Genomic DNA, 24,306 nt, shown 5'->3' with positions numbered 1-24,306 from the left:
ATATAAATTTAAATGGAAAGCTTCATTTGCACAAATTAGCCTGGGAATAAAAAAAATATAGTAATATTACAAGAAGGGCTATCAGATTTTCATCTTCCCAGAGGATGTAGGACAAAAAATGCCTTTCGATGATAGCAAAGACTTCTACAGAAAATCATATCTGAGTTAACACACCACCAGAACTGATAAGATAAAAGGCAGTATTTCCCCTAATTGAAATGTTGCTGTATACCTCTTGTACTGGATGAATAGTGTCCATCTGGAACCCCAGAATGTGTCTTTATTTGGAAATACGATCTTTGTAGATGTAACTAGTTAACATGAGGTCATGATGGATTAGGGTGGGCCCTAAGTCCAATGACAACTGTCATTATAAGGAGGCCATGTGGAGATACAAAGACACGAAAGAGGGATAAAGGCCACGTGACAATGGAGGAGGAGTTTGGGGTGATGTTGGACTACTAGCCAGGAATGGCAAGGATTTCTGTCAACCACCAGGACCTAGAAAGATGCATGAAACAGATTCTCAGATTCTCCTTCATGGCCCCAAGAAGGAATCAACCTTGCTTGAAACTTTGATCTCAGACTTCCAGACTCTTCGCTTGTGAGAGAATAAATTTTTGTTGTTTTAATCCACCACATTTGTGGTGATTTGTTACAGTAGCACTAGGAAGCTAATACACTACTCAGTAAGTTATCAAAGAATAAAGTGTTAAGTATTCAACAATCTGATGTACTCAAGTAGATTTTAATCAATAAACCAAACAAAGTACGCTCTGAAAAATGTGTGCCTTTTTTTTTTCTTTTTTTGGTATATATTCAGATAATAAACAACTGAGATAAGTGTACATGCTCTTTGGCTACTTGTAGAGTTGTTTTCTTTTTTTTTTTTAATTTTTAAAAAATATTTATCTGAGAGAGAGAGAGAGAGAGAGAGCACGCACACAGCAGGGGAGGGGCAGAGAGAGAGAGGGAGACAGAATCGGAAACAGGCTCCAGGCTCTGAGCTGTCAGCACAGGGCCCAATGTGGGGCTCAAACTCATGAACCGTGAGATCATGACCTGAGCCAAAGTCAGACACCTAACAGACTGAGCCACCCAGGGGCCCCTGTATTGTTGTTTTCTAATGGAACAATAAATCCTGAAGACATTTCCCTATGAGCACACAGAGAGAAGCCTGAATGTGCCCCTTTGGCCTGCTCTGGGACCAGGGAATTAGTCTTTCTGAAGACAGCACCGTATTGTAGGATGTGGATTTACCATGATTTACTTTGCCATCCAGCTCAATTAGATGAAGGCTTATTAAATGCCTCATCCTGAGCGCTTCAATTTAAATCTGTTCAATTCAATCCAATCCCACGCAAACCTACTCAACAAGCATCTACTGAGCACCTTCTTTGTGCAACCACTCTGCTATGATCATATTTTGGTTTGATCTTGATTGACTACCTCTACTCTTCAGGTCCCGTAGCAAAAATATTTCTTGGAAATCTACTATGAAATATAGCACAACAAGAGACTGATAAGAAGACCATAGTAAAAAGGGATTGATGTTTGAGATGGATAAAATATTCCTCTTTTCCTACGCCGACCTTCTTATTTTAATAGGCTCTAATGTCCTTACTTCATTGGGCTTCTTAGGATTTGGAATTTGTCCCAGATAGAGAGGTGCAATGCAACCTATAAATAAGTGCCAGAGGAGCCGAAAGCAGAAAGAACGTGATTCTGTCTGATTCCCAAGGAGAAAAACACAATCCTAGGAGCAGCCAGGAGCAATCCAAGTGTTTTCTCTTGTAGTTATTCGGCTTGGGTTGTGCTTGTTTGCCCAGTAGGCTTCCCACTTACTTGTTCTGTTTCATGTGCATGCAGGCGCTTCCTGGTCTGCAGAATAAGTAAATAGTCACTGGCTGTAACATAGTATCTCATTCAGTTCTTGCAGCTGATGTTCGGAAGCCGGTGAACTGTTGCTTTCCTGCTTTTGAGTTAGACTGGGTCTTACATAATGAGAGTTCTGAGTTATCATCCCTTTGATAAACAATTTAACTTCTTGGCTCAGGGTGAGAATGCAGTACCGAGGAGATGGGGATCTCCCGCACCGTGGATGAGGCTGCATACTGTATCCTGCTTCTGCCTTGCAATGCCACACGGGATAATCTGTCTCTCCTCCAGGCTAAACGTCCTTAGTTACTTCTGCTCCACAAAGGGAAGTCTCCATATGCCCCAATCTCTCCCCTTTTGGATGCAATATTTCTTTTAATTCTCGTCCCAGAAACAGGTGTAAAACTCCGGGTGTTCTGCAGACAACAGGGGTATTGTTTCCCTTGATCTGGACACTATGCAATTTATATTGCTATGAGGTTTTTGATTAAATGGGCCACCCCATAGCCTAAATAAGACTTGTTATTAACTAAAATTCCTAGATCTTTTCCCCACAGGAAACCTTTCCTGTCAGGTCTCTCCTGGTATATCTGTGAGCAATATAGTAGCTATTTTATCCTTTTAAGCTTTCATTTGCTTGAGTTGGTCCATCTGAGTAAAACTTTTTGAACCTTAATTCTGTAACCTGTGGCATCAGTGTCCCTCCTAGACGTGTGTCATCTGCTTATTTGATAGGTCTGTCTTCTAAATCTTCATCCATGTCACCAGGGAGAATATAACTGGAGGCTGTGGTGTACCATTAGAGACAACCAGCAGGTTGGTGCTATCATTAATCATGCAACTTGGGGCCTGGGTGGTATCTCTTTAGTTATGATTGTACCCAAAAGCATTATCCTGTTAACTAACTGATCCATGAGATATTCTTGGGAAATTTTGTCAAATACCTGTGGCAACCGACACAGGCCACGGTTATAGCATTCCTCCGATTTCCAACCTAATTTCTACCCCCTTTCACAAGTACATCTAGCTAGGTGAAGCCTTAAACTTCAAGGGGATTTGCTCTTAGAAAGCCAATGGTCCAATGTTAGTGATTACCACTTTCTTTTTTAAGAGCTTACTAATTTCCACATCCAGAATCCAACCTGTTTTGAAATGTGGGATGCACTACACCCCTCCGCTCTTTTAGTCCTGCTCTCCCATCTATGGTTCTTGAAAATTTCCAACCACAGACCCTCTTTGTAAACTCCTGCAGCACCCAAGGGGCTGTTTTGTCTGAGCGGGAAGAGATTTGAGCTCATTGGAGTGATCAGCAGTTTATCAATATCCCTGCCTCCCCTCTCTGTGCTGTGTTCCACTGCTTCCAGTTTGAGATCCTTTGCTTTTCTGTCCTAAACCGATAGAAACAAAGTTTCTGGCATGTCACTGCCACTTGAGTACTCCCCAGTCTATTTTGAGCAGTAGGCTAATTCTGTCCTTGTTCTGCCTGCTCTGAAAAATAAAAATTAACCCAACAAACGACACATCCCTGTATCCTTTAGTGCTTTTTGTGACTGTCAGCCCCTTCTGTGTTTTGACTTCTGCTGAGACTTTTCTTCCTGCCTTCTTTCTGCCAGTATGAAAGGCTCGTCCTAGATTAGGCATGCTGCCGGCTGCAAGCGTTTTTCTGTTTGCATCGTGTCCTGATGCCCCTTTGTTATCTCCAGGGCCTGACACAAATGCGTTGCACCTTGTAAGCGTTCAATAAATATTCATATAGATGCGGATTTTTCAAAAGGTAAACTGTGAACGCTAATTAAGAATTGATTTAACTGTTGTTATATGGCCTCAGGAGACCTTTGAGAAGGGGAGAGGATTTGGAAAGTTATCCAGGAAGCCCCTGTTTGCTGACTGCTAAGCCACTGGAGAGGAGCAAGACAAAAGAGTGGTTGGGTTCTCTTTTTCCTTTTTTGACCTTTCCTTTAGCAACCAAGAAGTGGAAGACCACAATTGCATTGTTATAATGCACTCTTCCCTCCCTTTCCTTTTATGAGTCAATCAAATCATATTTGCTGAGGATTCACTGTGTGCAAGGCCACAAGAGGTCCCAGAAGCTTTCGCCCAGCCCAGATATGGTGGTAATAACCTCACTGACTTGTCTCGGGCTGTGTGCAAGGCTTCTAGTCTGCGGGAGTCAGCTTTTAAAAGGCAGTATCTCTGGGCCAGAAAGAAAAGCCTTGTGAGAGGACACTCCTTGGGGCTCAGCATCCTGTTAATAACCAGGTGCCTGCGGAGACAGGCTGGACTGCGCATTAGCTGTGTGACCTCTGACAAGACACGGAGCTTTTCTGAGTGATCACCAGCGTAGATTTGACAGGACTCTTCGTCTGTATAATGGGGGTACCTAGCGACACTCGCCTTAAAAACTTGCAGTGAGAATTCAACAAAGTAACATATGCATGCATGTCTGCTTTATTAGTTCATTTATTCATTCATCTGCTATCGGTCGCTTTGTTGGTCCTTCAGCAGGGCCTTGTGCCCAACTGTGTCTACCAGAGACTGCACTGGAGGGAGCCAAGGGGATGCAAGTGTGAGGGAAACAGCTGACGAGGGGCTGTGTCCCAAGGCTGGGGTGCTCTGCGGGGAGAAGGGCTTGCTCAGGGAAGACCTGAGAGATAAACTTGGCTGTTTTGCCACAGGCTGGCAGGCCTGGCCCACAGCGATCTGTCTTTGTGGTCACTGCCTACCACCTTGTCTGGACGGTGTGGGGTGACCGCTTCACCTGCTTGAGTGACCTGCGAGTGTCACCGGGCTCAGAGCCATCCTGGGAGACTGAGACTGAGAAGCTGTGTGCTAACAGCACAGGCGTGGAGGATTCAGCCGTACCACATGCCAGTGGGACCCCCCCACCCCCGGAAGGGGTCACAGGTGTGTGCACAGGCCTGCGTCTGTGGGGGAGGGGACAGTTTGTAAATGAGGAAAGGCTGGAAGTCAAGGACACCTGGCCACCTGTATGCTCTGCTTTCCTTCCCTCCTCCTGAGAGTGTCTGGGAACGGGATCTTCCTGGGCTCATCTCCATATCCCCTGTGGTCTCTGCACAGAGCCTGGCACACAGTAGGTGCCCAGAAAATATTTGCCAGATGATGCAAGGGATGAGACAGGTGGGAAGAGTCCATTTCTGGCCAGCGTTTCCCTTCTGAGGACCCAAGAAGTTGCTTTTTGACCCTGGTCTTGTAGTTCCAGGAAGCCCATGGGGCCACCAGTCTGTATAAGTGTAGCCTTTGGGGGACCCTGGTCAGAGAAGCAGTGACCTGCTTACCATGCCCGGGATGGGATGATGCTGTGACCACACTTAACAGGACAATTGAGAAGCCTTTGTGATCCTGGGTGGTCAGAAGCAAATTAGGAGACTGCATTTTGTTTTCCTCCCTTTAAGTTAGAGAAACACCAGCTGGGGAAAGTTCCCTTGTTCCAGCCCTCCCTTTTCTTCACAGACGTGCTGATAGTTTGCACTCCTAATATTTGAAGACCCTGGGGTTTTTCTTTGTGAAATAAGTGGGGAGAGTGAATCAGCCTGTGACGACTACATGTGCAGGTGGTGTGGTGATCCACCCCACCTCTCCGCCTCATGGCTTTCTAGAGAGCTGTAGAACCTCCCAATGCCTGAGTGTCAGCAGCGGCCTCGCACCGGGAAGCGGGTATAATCTAGATGGGAGACAGCGTTCTACGATGCCCTGCGGGAAGAGGTGAGGAGTGTGGTGTTCCCCAGACACATTTGGGTGTCCTTTTTCAGCACGCTAGATAAAAACGAACGCTTTCGTTGTGTGCCGTCTTCGGGGACCCCGCAAACAGGTTGGTCGGGAAATAGAGTTCTTATTGGCAACCAACCTCTTCTTTGCAGAGGGAACCGAAGAAAAGAATTACTTGTCTGGCAACAGCAGTAATTTATGTCGCACAGGGCTTTGCAGATTATGAGGGGTTCTCATGGTCGTTTTCTCGTCGGATCTTCCTGGCAGCCTGGCGGTGTGACCAGGACACTGATGCCCGAGAGTCACGCTGCCACTCTGCTTCCTTCCTTCTGTGATTCGAAGCTGGCTCTCCTGATCCCTACTTGCCCCGGATCACCTGCTCGCCTCCCTGACCCCTCAACCACAGAAACGTGCTCCTGTCCATCGAGGAAGCAAAGCTCTCATTTACCAAACACTGAGGAGTAAAATCAGTTTCAGGTTATCTGCGTTTGCTGTCTTTCATCTCTAAAAGGCATCTCTCTCTCTTTGACATGCACAAGAGGTGGGGGTGTTGGTTCCTGGGTTGTTTCCATATTTGTTTTCTGCTGAGGCCGTATCTTACATACATGGGTCCAAAGTGGGCAACTTTCTTAGACAGTGAGTTCTTTGAAGGCAAACGTCAAGTTGCTACATTCATTACATAGCACTAACAATGTGTCTTAGACACTTAATGTTTTGTGGAGAGCATCGTAAGGAAGATATTATTGTTACCCATTGCTACCCTTCAGTGTGAACAACTTTGTGCCGGGAAATTTGCGGGGAAAATGTTTGCCACTGAAAGGTTACTGCCTGAAGAAGCCTTGGGGAATTCACAAATCCCCAAGACTGGTGAATGGATTCCCACCACGAGGCATTGACTTGGAGAGTTGTGATTTGTGCTATTTGAATCTTATTGTTTTATTGTTAAAGCTTTAAGAATGTTTCTTAGCAAACGATTTGAAAGGAACCTAGGCCTACAGTTGGTTTATATTACAGAAAATCATTTTGAAAAGACAGTTTGCCTTGTAGATAAAGACCGAACTAGAAACAACCAGAACGCCAAACCACGAGTGCTTTCTCAAAACTCAATGTGAAGTGCAAAGAGAGAACAAAACAGGAAGTAGTGGTTTGCGAAAAAAGAAAGAAATACTTGTAGCTGCCCTAAAAAGTGTCTTTCCTTACACTGTTGGGTGTGAGTTCTGCCACTGACAGGAAGCCGCTGGCTCCAGCTCCTAGCAGAGACAAGTGTCTGCCAGCCAGTGCTGTCCTATTGCTGCCCACAGCTACTCTTTAACAAGCCTTGACAAACATGCGGGTTGGTCTAGGGGCGCCTGGGTGACTCAGTCGGTTGAACCTCCGACTCTCGATTTGGGCTCAGGTCATGATCTCACGGTTTGTGAGATCGAGCCCCACATCAGGTTCTGCGCTCTCTGCACAGAGCCCGCTTGGGAGTCCCTCTCTCCCTCTCTCCGTCTGCCCCTTGCCACCCTCTGAAAACAAATAAACAAACATTTAAAAAGCTGGGGCCGGTCTGTACGTCGTAGGTGCTGATTAAACACATGTGCTCTTCTCTCCCTCCAGTCGTCGCGGGCTCAGCAGGTGGCTGGGTTGTCTTAGCCACCTAGCCGTTCGTGTAGTATCGGTGCCATTTCTTTATGTCCTGGAGGACATGGCGATGTGGCTTGGAGGGTCAGGTTTCCCTCCTGTCCCCCTAACCAGCCCCATTGCCGGCTCCTTACCCGCTCTCCGGGGCTGACCCTGGCAGGCAGTGGTAGGGATTTGTGCAAGGAGCCCTGGGGTGGATTATGAGTTCTGCTCACGGATGGGCGATCTCGCGCGAGCTCCTTGGGCTTCAGAGCCTCATCCGTAAACCAAGGGCAATAGTGCTTATGTCACAGAGTTTTGGGGGAAGACAATAGAGGTGAAATAGATGAAGGCCCATCTTGGCAGCATGTGGCGCACTATGTCTTGCTGGCGTGGCCTCGTTAGAAAGCGGTTATCACCCACGGGCCGAGCCTGGTGGAGCCAAGCGCTTTGGGCTGGATCCTGCTGCCTCAGTGCTGGGGAGTGAGAGGAGTCAGAGAAGAGGGCTTGGGTTGCCACTCATTCATTCATTCATTCGATAAACATTTGTCAAATCCCTAAGATGTGCCGGACACGGAAATAGCCAGAATACATTGATCAAGACACAGCATTTCCTTCAAGTAGCTCAAGTATATTGGGAGAGATGGACAAGGACACAAATAAGTGGAATGTCACGTTGGGGGTGCTGCAGTCGGAAGTTCAGTCACAGCCACAGAGGGGGAGACAGAATAGAAACTTTCTGTCCAGGCAGAGGGGTAGGGGAGGACCCTTTGGGAAGCCGCCCCCTTGAGAGGCACACTAGTCTTTGAAGGTGATTCCTTTTCATCTAGCCAAGGGGAACGTCTTCTCATTCCAGGCAGAAGCTGATGCTTTTTGAAGAGAGGCTAGAGATAGAGCTCTCTTGAAAAGCTGAGCAAAGGTCAGCCAACACCCCTTCCCTGACGCCAGCCTTAGAGAAAAACCGTGACTGGAGGCCCCAAAGTAGAGGTGGCTGAGGAGAACCTTTGTGATTGACTTACCATGAGTTCTCTTCTACCTTTCATTCAGATTGGAAGCAGGCCGCTTTCATTATTCCACTCAAGCCCCTGGAGGCCTCCTGGAATGAGCCAGGCGATGGGGATAAACTGCAGGGGCTGCACACAGGGGAGCCCTTCGGCTTGCCTGTCCCCTAAGGTCAGTAGCAAAGGGGGAGGGTGCACAGATCCCTCAGGGAGTGCCCGCTGCAAAGACCTGGCGAGGGGGGTGGAGAGGAGCTGGCAGGCCCCAAGCTCTGGCTTTCCCTTCATCATCCTGTGACCCCCAAGAACCTCAGCCCCACAGGACCTCTTCTCTCTGAACGTTCTGGGCTCTTCGTCCTCATCCTGCGGATATGCATTGCTTCAGAGCTGTGCTCCTGCCCGATATTGTACACATATCTCTTCTCCCCTAGTAAGTGGTGGACCTCTCAAAGCGGGAGGGGAATGTAGGGGACTGGCTCCATCATGGCACCTTGGAGACTTTGCACATCTCCACATAGGCCACTCAGGCAAGGCGTGACCACACATGATCTAAGTCCTGGCAGAATCCTCGTGAATCCAGGCAGAATCCCTCTTGGAGCATGGAGCCGCTTCCTGCTCCCTAACTGCCCAGGAGGCTGTTGTAGGACAGTTTCTCATTGCCTCCTGGGTGCCGATGAGCTGTGGGGCTTTTGCTTGGCTCTCCTTCAGAGTACAGCTACAGACTCTGAGCCCGCTCCTCGGCTACACCTTTCATACTGCAGTCATCTGTCCCCTTTTGTTTCTGTGTCATCCTGTGAGACAAGGGACACGGGGAAGCTGGCACTCCTCTTGCTTTTCTGTCTATGTAAGTAAGAAACTGAACTGGACAAGGGCTTGTTGCCTCTTTACTGATTGACTCTGCCAGTTTTACTCAACAGGGAGTTTAAAGATCTAAACCTGTGCAGACAAGGGGCAGAGGCCCAGAGGTTGAGTGACCTGTCCCCATCGCTCAGCTGATTAGGAGCTGAGCCAGGACTGGAGGCCGACCTTGTAAGTCCATAGTCGTTTCCACTAGCACCTAATTCTATGCCGTATGTACTATGAACTCCCACTGAACTGGTTGTTGATCTGATCAATCATGTCTTTGCAGTTATTTGGTGTCCTGGTGTGCAGTGCAAATAAATGCTCACAACCCTGACACGTGATGAGTGTAGCAGCCACGTGTCACATGTTGCTTGTGCTGGATAGCCCTTCCAGGGTTCAGAGCACCTGGCCCATCTAACCTCCTACGTGCTGGTGCGGCTGGCCCTGGCTGGTCGGTGCCCACAGATGGCAGAGCCACTCTCTGGAAGAGGTTGTAGATTTTCACTCATTTGTTTGTTTTTATATAAAAACATTTTTTTTTAATCTTTATTTATTTTTGAGAGAGAGACAGAGTGTGAGCAGGGGAGGAGCAGAGAGAGAGGGAGACACAGAGTCGGAAGCAGGCTCCAGGCTCTGAGCTGTCAGCACAGAGCCTGACGCAGGGCTTGAACTCACGAACTGTGAGTTCATGACCTGAGCTGAAGTTGGACGCTCACCCGACTGAGCCACCCAGGCGCCCCTGTTTTTATATTTTTGAATACACACAAAATACGGCAGGTGGAAAACAGCGTGCAGAGAAAAGTCCCTTTCCCTCTCCAGTCCCTAGATCCCAGCCCTCCCACACCTCCCACCTCCAAGAGACAACTGCTACCACCTTTAAGCATTTCCAGAGATATTTCAAGCGTGTAGAAGTGTATATGCATGCATACGTGTGTATATATCTATGTGTCTTCCTCACCCACCATGTAATAACATGCCATCCATGCTACTGTGTAAATGTAAACATTTATCCTGAAGGTCATTTGCTCTCATTTTACGTAGCCATGATTCTGCTGACCACAGCAATGGCAGAGAACATCCTATCGCTCCCCTTCCCCCCAGTTTCTTCTCACAACCCATGGGTTTGTATGTAGGCATGGCCCCACGTGTGGCCATAGGTAGACAGACTCCGTCCTTTGGGATAGCAGAAAAGATAGGGAATTTCCAAAGGAGGCTTTCTTGCAAAGCGCCCATTCTGTCTGGTCATTAATTGACCTGACTTACAGAGCAGGCAGATGCCATCCTTTTCCATGTACGACTGTTGGGGTCTAACTAGGAAATCTCTTTAGCACTTAAGACACTGGGTATTTACTCCAGGGAAATGGTCACACGGTGACGAAGAGCCAAAACAGGAGACTGGAAAATCAGCCCCAGTCCTGGTGGTTGCAACCATCCCTAGGCTGGAGGGGGAGAGGGAGGAAGTGGTGTTGCAGAAGGCAGACCAGGTAACCTAGCCAGAGCTAAAGCCACTGGAGAGAAGTTCCTGGCAGAGACTTAGTGAAGCAAAGCCAGATTCCTTGGCTTCATCCATGCCAACCGCCAGCCTTCGAACTCAGACCGGCGCCTCGCATTGGGCAAATCCAGCCAGCAGCCAGCTGAGGATGACGGGCCAAGGGCCAACTCATGGAATCTCCAGAGCGCCGTCTTCTCTAGGGATGTCACCTGAAGTGGAGGAAGGCCTGTCTGTGTGGGGGACTTGATTAGAGAAAAGAGATGGGCACCTGCAACAAGGAGGTGGCATCTAGTCCCTCCCAGGCTTGGCACCTGCTTTCCCTTGCTCTCTGAGGCTCACCTGAGGAGCTGCTCCAGGCCCGCGGGCCCCAATTGTGGTGCTGGTGTTAAAAGCAGCTTCTCTCCTCTTCTTGTGCTGGCTGAGGGGACTGGCAGGTCCCAGAAAAGAGGTAGATTTAGGCTACAGCTGAGCAGCAATCCTGCCAATGAATTATTCATTGCTCTGGTCTGCCTGTCTCTCATGTTTCAAATGTTCTAAAGTTTCTCCAAATCTTACAGATTGGAATGGCGTTCTTCCCACTTCACTGTGCATATTCTCTACTCTTGCTTTAGGTACCTTTCCTCCCTCCCCTTATATATATGAACCTTGGCTCTCTATCACCCTGGCTGCTGCACCCTTACTGGGTGCGGTACAGGTTCCAGTGTGTGGGAGGGAGGGGCTTTTCTAAGTTCAGCCAAGGGTGGAGTAGATTTGACAGACTTTTCAAGTCTGCCCTCACTGCAGATGGCTGCTTGCAGGAGGCAGGAACCACCCCGCCCCTGCACCTGACCCAACAGCAGAGTTGGGAGCCCTACCTGTGGAGGAGACATCGCTGTCCTGAAGTCTCCTTCTATGTGCTAGGCACCTCTAGGAGCCTCTTTTCAGGGGGTTGAGGGAACAAGTCTGCACGTAACAACTACCCTCAAGACTTTTAACAGATTCATCACCTTTGAACATTCTGTTGAACCTGCTTTCTACCTGGTTGTTATGTGGGACAATTGGACCTAACTGGTCCTTTTTGTTCCTGGATCAGTTCCTATTTTTCCAGGACAAGTTGTCTTATTTACAGTTTCTTTGTACCTTGTCTGTTAAGACAGGTAGAGACAAGGGCATATTGGTACATAATTAATGGAATAAAATACCTAGAGATAAACTCTCCCATATTTAAAAAAAATCAACAAAAATTAATCATATTTTATTCTATTCACTCTTCTATTGATTGCAGCCAAAGTTTGGTACACTTTATCTTAGGTTTCTAAGTATCAGAAAGAACGCCTAGCTTTTCACGAACGATTATTTCAATTTCTTATATTACCATTGCTGTTGTAGTTACTGTTATTGCTTCATACATTGTTACAACTTTCTTCTTTGTCCTCTAGCAACACCCCTGATATTCTTAAAATCATCCTTGTGCTGGTGGTAACAATAAGATGTCTCAAGCTATTCCTAACCTTTCTCTGTCCCCACGATATGGCACACGCTATCTTTAAGGAGTCTTGGTTTTATTTAAAGTGGAGAATAGTATCAGGAAGCAAAATGTGAGTGCCGGGGGTGAGTACCCATGAATGTTGGCTCTGGCTTTTGTTGGCCCAATTTTTGCGTCAGAATTGGGGAAAACGTGTATTAAGTTCTCTTTCTCCGCTTAACAGATGGTTTTACCGTCCCTCTTCTTATGGTATGAAGGTTTCATTGACCATCAACGTGTTCTATTATGTTGATATACTTCTATTCAAAATTTACAGAGATGAAAGCACACCTCTGACCCCAGCGCTTAGGTGAGATGGTAGACTCCACGGGGAATGGTACTGCCTCCAGTGCCAGGTGCACTCTGTGGGTGCAGGATTGCACCGGCTGCTGTGAAGAGCAGAGTGACATATGAAACATGGCCCCTGGCCTCGAGGAATGCACAGAAATCATTTATGTGCATGAAACAATGAGAAAACGACATGAGCCATCATTCCATTGGTGCCTACTGCAACCGGAGGTGCAAGCAATGGGGGGGGCGAAGGCGTTGAGAGAAGGGAGGGTCAGTGAGTGGAGAGGGAAAGTCTGAAGCAGGAGAGTATGGGCCACTTTGGAGAATGGTTGCATTTTAGAGAGATGCCAAGGCACATCCTTATCACTGGAAACCACCTCACATACAGGACCTAGGCAGCCTGGGAAGCCATGGATATGAGGGTGTGTACGAGGCTGCTGGTCCAAGAATGACACTAGAGGTACCAGCTTATTGGTGAATTCAATATGGTGCCTCAGAATGAAAGAAAACAAGATTGTAGTTGTACTTTTGAAATGACAGAGCATCACACCAAGGATAGGAACGCATGCCATATGGTTAACAGAAAGAAATAATTTAGAGTCCGCTAGGAGTTTAGACATCTTTCTTTTCTTTTTTTCATTTTTCTGTTTCTTTCTTTTTTTAATTTTAATTTTAATTGTTTTTAATTTACATCCAAATTAGTTAGCATATAGTGCAACACTGATTTCAGGAGTAGATTCCTTAGTGCCCCTTACTCATTTAGCCCATCCCCCCTCCCACAACCCCTCCAGTAACCCTCAGTTTGTTCTCCATATTTATGAGTCTCTTCTGTTTTGTCCCCTTCCCTGGTTTTATATTATTTTTGTTTCCCTTCCCTTATGTTCATCTGTGTTGTCTCTTAAAGTCCTCATATGAGTGAAGTTATATGATTTTTGTCTTTCTCTGACTAATTTCACTTAGCATAAGACCCTCCAGTTCCACCCACATAGTTGCAAATGGCAAGATTTCATTCTTTTTGATTGCCACGTAATACTTCGTTGTATGTATATATACATACCACATCTTCTGTATCCATTCATCCATTGGTGGACATTTGGGCTCTTTCCATACTTTGGCTATTATTGATAGTGTTGCTATAAACACAGGGTTGCATGTGTCCCTTCGGAACAGCACACCTGTATCCCTTGGATAAATGCCTAGTAGTGCAATTGCTGGGTCATAGGGTATTTCTATTTTTAGTTTTTTGAGGAACCTTCATACTGTTTTCCGGAGTGGCTGCACCAGCTTGCATTCCCACCAACAATGCAAAAGAGATCCTCTTTCTCCACATCCTCGCCAACATCTGTTGTTGCCTGAGTTGTTAATGTTAGCCATTCTGACTGGTGTAAGGTGGTATCTCATTGTGGTTTTGCTTTGTATTTCCCTGATGATGAGTGATGCTGAGCATTTTTTCATGTATTGGTTGGCCATCTGGATGTCTTCTTTGGAGAAGTGTCTATTCATGTCTTTTGCCCGTTTCTTCACTGGATTATCTGTTTTTTGGGTGTTGAGTTTGATAAGTTCTTTATGGATTTTGGATACTAACCCTTTATCTGATATGTCATTTGCAAATATCTTCTCCCATTCTGTCAGTTGCCTTTTAGTTTTGCTGATTGTTTCCTTCACTGTGCAGAAGCTTTTTATTTTGATGATGTCCCAGTAGTTCATTTTTGCTTTTGTTTCCCTTGCCTCTGGAGACATGTTGAGTACGAAGTTGCTGCGGCCAAGATTCAAGAGGTTTTCCCTGCTTTCTCCTCGAGGATTTTGATGGCTTCCTGTCTTACATTGAGGTCTTTCATCCATTTTGAGTTTATTTTTGTATATGGTGTAAGAAAGCAGTCCAGGTTCATTCTTCTGCATGTTGCTGTCCAGTTTTCCCAGCACCACTTGCTGAAGAGACTGTCTTTATTCCATTGGATATTCTTTCCTGCTCTGTCAAAGATTAGTTGACCATATGTTTGTGGGTCCATTTCTGGGTTCTCTATTCTGTTCCATTGATCTGAGTGTCTGTTGTTTGTGCCAGTATCATACTGTCTTTATGATTACAACTTTGTAGTATAGCTTGAAGTCTGGGATTGTGATGCCTCCTGCTTTGGTTTTCTTTTTCAAGATCGCTTTGGCTATTCGGTGTCTTTTCTGGTTCCATACAAATTTTAGGATTATTTGTTCTAGCTCTGTGAAGAATGCTGGTGTTATTTTGATAGGGATTGCATTGAATATGTAGATTGCTTTGGGTAGTATTGACATTTTAAGAATATTTGTTCTTCCTATCCAGGAGCATGGAATCTTTTTCCATTTTTTTTTGTGTCTTCTTCAATTTCTTTCATAAGCTTTCTATAGTTTTCAGCATATAGATTTTTCACCTCTTTGGTTAGATTTATTCCTAGGTATTCTATGGGTTTTGGTGCAACTGTAAATGGGATTGATTCCTTGATTTCTCTTTCTGTTGCTTCAGTGTTGGTGTATAGGAATGCAACTGATTTCTGTGCATTGATTTTATATCCTGAAACTTTGCTGAATTCATGAATCAGTTCTAGCAGTTTTTTGGTGGAATCGTTTGGGTTTTCCATATAGAGTATCATGTCATCTGCGAAGAGTGAAAGTTTGACCTCCTCCTGGCCGATTTGGATGCCTTTTATTTCTTTGTGTTGTCTGACTGCAGAGGCTAAGACTTCCAATACTATGTTGAATAACAGTGGTGAGAGTGGACATCCCTGTCTTGTTCCTGACCTTAGGGGGGAAGCTCTCAGTTTTTCCCCATTGACGATGATATTAACGTTGGATTGTTCATATATAGCTTTTATGATCTCAAGGTATGCTCCTTCTATCCCTACTTTCTTGAGGGTTTTTACCAAGAAAGGATGCTGTATTTTGTCAAATGTTTTCTCTGCATCTATTGAAAGGATCATATGGTTCTTGTCCTTTCTTTTATTGATGTGGTGAATCACGTTGTTTTGCAGATATTGATCCAGCCCCGCATCCTAGGTATAAATCCCAGTTGGTCATGGTGAATAATTTTTTTAATGTATTGTTGGAGCCAGTTGGCTAATATCTTGTTGAGGATTTTTGCATCCATGTTCATCAGGGAAATTGGTCTATAGTTCTCCTTTTTAGTGGGGTCTAGTCAGGTTTTGGAATCAAGGTAATGCTGGCTTCATAGAAAGAGTTTGGAAGTTTTCCTTCCATTTGTATTTTTTGGAACACCTTCAAGAGAATAGGTGTTAACTCTTCCTTAAATGTTTGGCAGAATTCCCCTGGAAAGCCATCTGGACCTGGACTCTTGTTTTTTGGCAGATTTTTGCTTACTAATTCGATTTCCTTACTGGTTATGGGTCTGTTCAAATTTTCTATTTCTTCCTGTTTCAGTTTTGGTAGGGTATATGTTTCTAGGAATTTGTCCATTTCTTCCAGATTGCCCATTTTATTGGCATATAATTGCTTACAATATTCTCTTATTATTGTTTTTATTTCTGCTGTGTTGGTTGTGATCTCTCCTCTTTCATTCTTGATTTTATTTATTTGGGTCCTTTCCTTTTTCTTTTTGATCAAACTGGCTAGGGGGTTATCAATTTTGTTAATTCTTTCAAAGGATCAGCTTCTGGTTTCATTGATCTGTTCTATGGTTTTTTTTTGGTTTCCATAGCATTAATTTCTGCTCTAATCTTTATTATTCCCTGTATTCTGCTGTTTTTGGGTTTTATTTGCTGTTCTTTTTCCAGCTCCTTAAGGCGTAATGTTAGGTTGTGTATCTGAGATTTTTCTTCCTTCTTTAGGAAGGCCTGGATTGCTATATACTTTCCTCTTATGACTGCCTTTGCTGCATCCCAGAGGTTTTGGGTTGTGGTGTTATCATTATCATTGACTTCCATATACTTTTAATTTACTCTTTAACTGCTTGGTTAGCCCATTCATTCTTTAGTAAGATGTTCTTCAGTCTCCAAGTATTTGTTACCTTTCCAAATTTTTTCTTGTGGTTGATTTCGAGTTTCATAGCATTGTGGTCTGAAAACATGCACGGTATGGTCTCGATCTTTTTGTACTTACTTAGGGCTGATTTGTGTCCCAGTATATGGTCTATTCTGGAGAATGTTCCATGTGCACTGGAAAAAAATGTATATTCTGCTGCTTTAGGATGAAATGTTCTGAATGTATCTAAGTCCATCTGGTCCAGTGTGTCATTCAAAGCCATTGTTTCCTTGTTGATTTTTTGATTAGATGATCTGTCCATTGCTTTGACTGGGGTATTGAAGTCCCCTACTATTATGGTATTACTATCGACGAGTTTCTTTATGTTTGTGATCAATTGATTTATCTATTTGGGTGCTCTCACATTTGGCATATAAATGTTTACAATTGTTGGGGGCGCCTGGGTGGTGCAGTCGGTTGGGCGTCCGACTTCAGCCAGGTCACGATCTCGCGGTCCGTGGGTTCGTGCCCCGCGCCAGGCTCTGGGCTGATGGCTCAGAGCCTGGAGCCTGTTTCCGATTCTGTGTCTCCCTCTCTCTCTGCCCCTCCCCCGTTCATGCTCTGTCTCTCTCTGTCCCAAAAATAAATAAACATTGGAAAAAAAAATTAAAAAAAAAATGTTTACAATTGTTAGGTCAGTCTTCTTGGTGGATAGACCCCTTGATTATGATATAACGCCCTTCTCCATCTCTTGATACAGTCTTTATTTTAAAGTCTAGATTGTCTGATATAAGTATGGCTACTCCAGCTTTCTTTTGTTGTCCATTAGCATGATAGATGGTTCTCCATCCCTTTATTTTCAATCTGAAGGTATCTTTAGGTCTAAAGTGGGTCTCTTGTAAAAAGCATATAGATGGATCTTGTTTTCTTATCCATTCTGTTATCCTATGTCTTTTGATTGGAACATTGAGTCCGTTGACATTTAGAGTGAGTACTGAAAGATACAAATTTATTGCCATTATGATGCTTGTAGAGTTGGAGTTTCTGGTGGTGTTCTCTGGTCCTTTGTAATCTTTGTTGCTTTTGGTATTTATTTATTTATATATATATATTTTCATATTTTCTCCCCTCAGAGAGTCCCCCTTAAAATTTCTTGCAGGGCTGGTTAGTGGTCATAAACTCCTTTAATTTTTCTTTGTCTGGGAAACTTTATCTCTCCTTCTATTTTGAATGACAGCCTTGCTGGATAAAGAATTCTTGGCTGCATATTTTTCTGATTCAGCACACTGAATATATCCTGCCACTCCTTTCTGGTCTGCCAGATTTCTGTGGATAGGTCTGCTGCAAATCTGATCTGTCTTCCCTTGTAGGTTAGGGACTTTTTTTTCCCTTGCGTTTTCATGATTCTCTCCTTGCCTGAGTATTTTATGAATTTGACTACCATATGCCTTGTTGATGGTCAGTTTTTGTTGAATCTAATGGGGGTCCTCTGTGCTTCCTGGATTTTGGTATCTGTGTCTTTCCCCAGGTTAGAAAAGTTTTCCACTATGATTTGCTCACATAACCCCTCTACCCCTATTTGTCTCTCTTCCTCTTCTGGGATCCCTATGATTCTGATGTTTCTTTTTAATGAGTCACTGATTTCTCTAATTCTTAAATCGTGCTCTTTTGCCTTAACCTCCCTCTTTTTTTCTGCTTCATTATTCTCTATAAGTTTGTCCTGTATATCGCTGATTCTCTGTTCTGCCTCATCCATCCTTGCTGCCACTGCATCCATCCATGATTGCAGCTCAGTTATAGCATTTTTAATTTCATTCTGGTTGTTTTTTACTTCTTTTGTCTCCGCAGAAGCGGATTCTAATCTATTTTCGACTCCAGCTAGTATTCTTATTATTGTAATTCTAAATTCTGGTTCAGACATCTTTCTTGTATCTGTGTTGGTTAAATCCCTGGCTGTCGTTTCTTCGTGCTCTTTTTTTTTAGGGTGAATTCCTTCGTTTTGTCATTTTGAAGGGAGAAAAGTAATTAATGAGGTAGAAAATTAAAATTAAAAATATTAAAACTAAAAAATTAAAAACACACACACTCACAAAAATCGAATAAATGATGCTAGATCCTAGGTGTGTTTTGGTCTGGTGTTGAAAATCGTTTGAAAGATTAGAGAAAAAAAGGGGGGAGCAAGAAAAAAAAGGAAATCGTTTGAGAATTTGAAAAAATGAATACACTGAAGTAGACTAAAATGAGATGATGGGGGTAAAATAGAATTTGAAAAATATACATAAAAGTAAAGAATATAGTAGGAAAAAATTAAAGAAAAATATTTTTAATAAAAATTAAAAATAAATATGAATTTTTTCTTTTTCTGTATTCAAGAAAAAGAAACAAAAATGAGAAAAAAGAGAAAAAAGAGAAAAAAAGGAAATTGTTTGAAAATTTGAAAAGGTGAATACACTGAAGTAGCCTAAAATAAAATGACGGAAGTAAAATAGAATTTGAAAAAATTTACACAAAAGTAAAAAATGTAGTAATAAAAATTAAAGGAAAATATTTTTAATAAAAATTGAAAATAAAAATGAATGTTTTCTCTTTCTGTATTCAAGAAAAAGGAAAGAAGTGTAAAAGAGGAAATAAAAAAAGAATAGATGGACCTGCTAACAGATTGAAGTAGGGCTGAAATTACTTCATTTTCCCCTAGAAGTCAGTCTATGTAGCACTTTCTAGTCCATAAACTAAGCTGGCGGTAAGACTTGGGTTCTTGAAGAGTGAAGTTGGCCCATGTGGGCGGGGCTCAGTGTAATGGCTCTTCTCTCCACTAGATGGCGCTGTCAGCCTGCTGGGGTGGATTGTTGCGGTGCTCGTAGGTGCGTATGCGCATGCGCAGGAGCGGTAAAAATGGCGTCACCCAGCTGCCCAGTCTGTTCTCCCGGATCAGCAATCACGCACCTGTCTTCTGTCTTCAGCTTTTGTCCACTCCCTGCTTTTTCACTCTCTGTGACCAGGCCCCAGGCAGTACCTCTCACCCGAGTTTTGTCTCAGCTGCAGCTGTTTTCCCCGACCCTTCACTTCCAAAGGACTGAGACTTTGACCTGTTCTGCCCCTCTGCAGGAGGGTCTCACTGGGCAATGGCCGAATGAGCAATGGCCAAATGCCGGCTGCACACAGGAATGCTTGCTGGACCCTGCTGCTGCTGATGCCCAGAGACTGCGGTCAAGTGCCAGCCTGCCCCAGAAAAAGTTCATGAGATAGTGTAGCAGCAGTATTTCAGGGGTTATGGAAAATCACAACACACATCTGGCACCAGACTTCACCCTTAATGACCTTGTTCCTGCACCAGCATATGTGGCCATTTTCTGGGGTCTGCTGGGACCAGGTGGCTTCAAAAGTCTCTACCAAATGTCTTTCCAGCAGTGGAACTGCTTTCCCCTGTGTGGCCCAAGAACCTCCTGTCCCCCACTCTGTTCCTGGGGATTCACTCTTCCCACCAGAGAACCGCCAGGTATCGACCTGCGGAGTTGCAGCCTTTGCGCTCCCCTTGTTTACAGTCTTAATGGAATTTAAACCCTCTCCTTTCTCCCTTTTTAGTTTAGTCCCTGCGGCTGTTTCCAATTTTCCACTTTCTCTCCAGCTGCTTCTGGGGATGGGTGCTTTTGCTGTATTCCGACCCCCCCCACCCCAGTCTCTGTCCTCTCTCTGCTCGCAAAAGCACCTCCCTTCCTGTGCCTTCTCGCTCCCCAAGTTCACCTCTCCGTGCCACGTACCTGCTGAATTCTGTGGCTCAGGTTGTGCAGATTGTTCTGTTAATCCTCCAATCAGTTTTCTAGGTGTGTAGGATGGTTTAGTGTTGGTCTGGCTGTATTTCATGGACACGAGACACACAAAAAACTCCCATGCTGTTCCGCCATCTTGGCTCCTCCCTAGACATCTTTCTAACTGCCTCTTCTCAAAGCTTTTAGAAGCAACAGAAAGCCTTTGATTCGGCTTCCAGTCTGGCTGGCCCACCCTTGTCCATGTGCTACCCAGCAACCCTGCACACCCTGCTCTATTGCATTTAGCTTATGCTTCCTGGGAAAACCCTAGCTCTGATGTTACCTTTTTGTGTTTCTCCTGCCACCATTCCTTCCAACTCTGTTAAAAGAACTGATTTATTTCTTCCTGCTGTTCCTATATCATTTTACATGAAACCTCTGTAATACCGTCCATCTCACATATTATTTATTTATTTATATATATCTTTATATATATCTTTATTTACCTGCTGTCCATAGTGAGTATCTTAGGAGATGTGTTTTATTTATTGTCATCCATAATCCAGGTGCCTAACACAGTATTTTACACTCACTACATATTTAACAGGTATTTGTTGGAGGAATTAATAAATAAATGAATGAATGAATGAGTGAATACATGAATACATGCCTCAGGATTGAGTTATGCTATTGGTGTCTGCTTTCGACTTGGTAACTCTTGGTTCTTTACCTTGATGAAGCACCATTAGCCAGGACTTTGGTTTGTATGTATTAGATTTGCAAGGCTAACAGGTCAAATGTCACCGCCAAATTCACAGACCAGATCTTAGTTCCTCTTGGTTCAGTTGTAATAATTCCAGCTAAGCCTTGTTTTGATAAGAAGAGGGAGATCTAGGAAAGCAGCAGTAAATCACTTCATTTAATATGTCAAGCCAGGAGTTGACAACCGCTTATAGGGTATAACTAGAAGATTTATAGAGCTGATGATTAGGCTGCTCTAGGGACAGAATCTTTTATGTTTATTAAAACTCTTTGCTCCAAGATGGCTTCCAAATCCGACCTGAACCAAGGCAGCCTGTATTTGCTGAAGTCTGCGATTGAAAGCAGAGAAATTCAGAGGTACCATATAACACCTGCAAGATTTTGAGAGTTCTCAAGTGACGTACATATTTGGTTGTATCAGACTATGTGTCGGTGGAGAGGTTGTCTTCGGCAGCATTTGAGGTCTTTTAAGGTCTTTGGAGATGAGGGAAGTTGTTGGGGGAGGGCAGTAACCCAACTGCCACCTGGTGCCTCAGTGGTAGGGCTTGCAGGGTATCAAGGAGGGACCAGGGAGTGCACTGCTGCTCTTGAGAGCTGGTTCTCTCTTCCTGTCTGCCGTCTGTTTAGACACTCTTATTAACTCCGAAATAACCTTCTCCATTATTTTTGGTGATGAGGTCCTTTTTTTTTTTTTTAATTTTGTCACAGTTTGTTTAGGATGTTAGAGCAGTGGTCAGTGAAGTTCTGTAGCTCAAGTGCCAAAACCATTAGAAAACAAGAAAACAAAAGGCCATTTGAAGATGCACAAATTTCCAAAAAAAAAAACCCCGAAAACAACAATAACAAAAAACCCAACTTTCCAGACAAGGAGAATTATTCACTTATTGTTTATTTTTCTATTTATGGTGTTTTTCTGCCTAGGGTTTAATTTTTTTTTTCAACGTTTATTTATTTTTGGGACAGAGAGAGACAGAGCATGAACGGGGGAGGGGCAGAGAGAGAGGGAGACACAGAATCGGAAACAGGCTCCAGGCTCTGAGCCATCAGCCCAGAGCCTGACGCGGGGCTCGAACTCACGGACCTCGAGATCGTGACCTGGCTGAAGTCGGACGCTTAACCGACTGCGCCACCCAGGCGCCCCTCTGCCTAGGGTTTAAAATATTCCAACAATGCAGAATGGTACAAAGACAGCAAAAACATCTTTCAATATCTGTCTGCCCAGAGACAACTATCAGTCTTTGATGATAATCTTTCCGAGACCTCTTTCCATGCTTAACACATGCAGACTTATCTCTATTACATATATAAAAAGATATGAATAGAATCATAGCACATATGCTATTTTGTAGTCTTCAATGAAATTTTAGATGTATACACACATTTACATTTATAATTTATGAATGTGAAATATTCTATTCACAAAATATCCACTTTATAAATGTGAAATAATTTACTTAACTGGTTTTGAGAGACATTTTGATTGCTTTCAGTTTTTCACTATTATAAACAATGTGTAAAGAATATCCTTGGCCATATATCTTTGTGTTCTTCTCAGATGCTCTTCTTAGGACAAATCCTTAGGAATAATATGGCTGGATTAGGAAGCGTGCATCTGAAAGTTAAGAGATTTTCAAATTGTCCTACAGAAAGGTTAGCCAATTTCCACCCCTACCAACAGTAAATGGGAATCCTCGTCCCTCTACTCCTCACCAGCATGAACTACTGATTGATTTATTCATATTTATCAACCTGATCAGCAATATGTGATATCTCAATGTACTTTTGGGGGAGGTTGCCAGTAAAGTTTAGAAGCTTTTCTTTTGATAATTGACCATTTCTTTTCTTCATTTCCTCCTTCCTTCCTTCTTCTCTCTGAATCATCTGAGTCCTTTGCCCATTTTTCTATCGCAGTATTTATTTTTATTTTTATAATTTGAAGGAGTTTTTTAACTCCTTAATTAAGCTTTTGTTGGTCCCATATGTAGCAAACAGTTTTTTCAGATTTTCATTTTTCCTTCTGCATAATTTGCTTTTGCTGCATAAAGCATTTGAGTTGTATGTAGTCATGTCTACTAAGTCTTTACATTTGCAAACTGCTTCCTGAATTTTTCACATAGTTAGAAAGTCTGCCTCCATTCCAAGAGTATTAAAATGTTGACCTTCATTGTCTTCAGTACTTCTTGTTTCTTTTTTTGAGGTCTATTTTAGTCTTAGTTATCTCTAGAATTAATTTCGCTCAAATAATAGTTAAATTTTTCTTTATTTCTTTAAATTTTTTTTAATGTTCATTTATTTTTGAGAGAGAGAGAGACAGACAGACAGAGCATGAGCAGGGGAGGGGCAGAGAGAGAGAGAGAGAGAGAGACAGAATTCGAAGCAGACTCCAGGTTCCGAGCTGTCAGCACAAAGCCCGACATGGGACCCGAACTCATGAACCGTGAGATCATGACCTGAGCCAAAGTCGGACGCTTAACCGACTGAGCCACTCAGGTGCCCCCAATTTTCTTTATTTCTAAGTGTCTGTTTTCCACAGCTCATTTGTTGAGATTTCCTGCACTGATATGACAAATGATCTTAAGTTTCAAACAAATGGAAACTTAACGTATGTTTAATTTCTGGCCTAGCTTTTCCATCAGTCTGATTGCTTAGCCCTGTACCTTACTGCTGCCATTGTTACAGTTTTATAATATACTTTAGAAACCAGGAGGGCAAGTCTCCGGTGGCCTTTGTTTTGTCCTTCTTTTCTTAAAGTCTGTTTGGATTTGTAATGTGATTGCACTTATAGAATGATTTAGGTGAAAATTATACTTCAGAAATACCCATCTGTCCAATAACAGAATAATCATTTTTAAATCTTGTTTTAAGGCATAAGTAGGATTTTTTTTTTTAATATTATTTTCTTCTTGTAAGTCCTACTTAATGAATTTCATGAAGAACTATGAAGGGTCTGAGATTTTTATCCTCTGCAAGTGAACAGGTCAGCCTACCACAATGTCATGGATATGGTAGAAGAAAAATGGCTCCCAGTCCAGAGGCACAGCAGGTGGTTTGTCTTCATGTTCCCACCTGTTTCCCTTGTCCAAGTTCCATGGCGATGATGTACATGCTGTGGGTTTGTGTCACAGCTGAGGAACTCTAAGCTCAGGAAATCAAATGAGAGGTCAGAATAACCTTCTGTGACCTAACTGATGAAAAATGAGAGGAGTAAACTGAGGAAGAAGAAAGAGCATTCCAGACAAAGGGAACTACATATGCAAAGGCCCTGTGGTGGGAGGAATTTTGGCAACTATAAACACCCGGGGGGAAAAAAGTCACTATGGTAATTCCATTGTTTTTCTGGCTCAGGGTGCCATAGAAAGCTAAGAATGTATTATTTTCATTAGGATTTGTTGCTGTTCTTTATTCTTTTTTTTTTTTTTTAATTTTTTTTTCAACGTTTATTTAGTTTTTTTGGGACAGAGAGAGACAGAGCATGAACGGGGGAGGGGCAGAGAGAGAGGGAGACACAGAATCGGAAAC

The 24,306-nt window shown here is 43.6% G+C and overlaps 1 protein-coding gene across 5 annotated transcripts in view; it reads left to right on the top strand.

Moving 5' to 3' along the window:
• SCML4 (Scm polycomb group protein like 4) overlaps window positions 1-24,306 on the top strand; it is a 124,817-nt gene that overhangs the window by 29,841 nt on the left and 70,670 nt on the right. Inside the window, exon 1 of one of the 5 annotated variants that reach the window (XM_045057901.1) lies at window positions 1,039-5,601. The exons of 2 other annotated variants lie outside the window; for them this stretch is intronic. In XM_045057901.1, coding sequence (XP_044913836.1) covers window positions 5,565-5,601 — 37 coding nt within the window. In that variant the 5' untranslated portion in view covers window positions 1,039-5,564. Of the gene's footprint in view, window positions 1-1,038; window positions 5,602-7,100; window positions 8,380-24,306 lie in introns of those variants that run through there. 2 more of the 5 variants (XM_045057899.1, XM_045057900.1) reach the window with 2 other exon arrangements.

This window comes from Felis catus, chromosome B2 (genome assembly GCF_018350175.1).
Source record: "Felis catus isolate Fca126 chromosome B2, F.catus_Fca126_mat1.0, whole genome shotgun sequence".
NCBI lineage: Eukaryota > Metazoa > Chordata > Mammalia > Carnivora > Felidae > Felis > Felis catus.
Note: the sequence above shows the minus strand (reverse complement) of the source record. Positions and strands in the feature narration are given on the sequence as shown.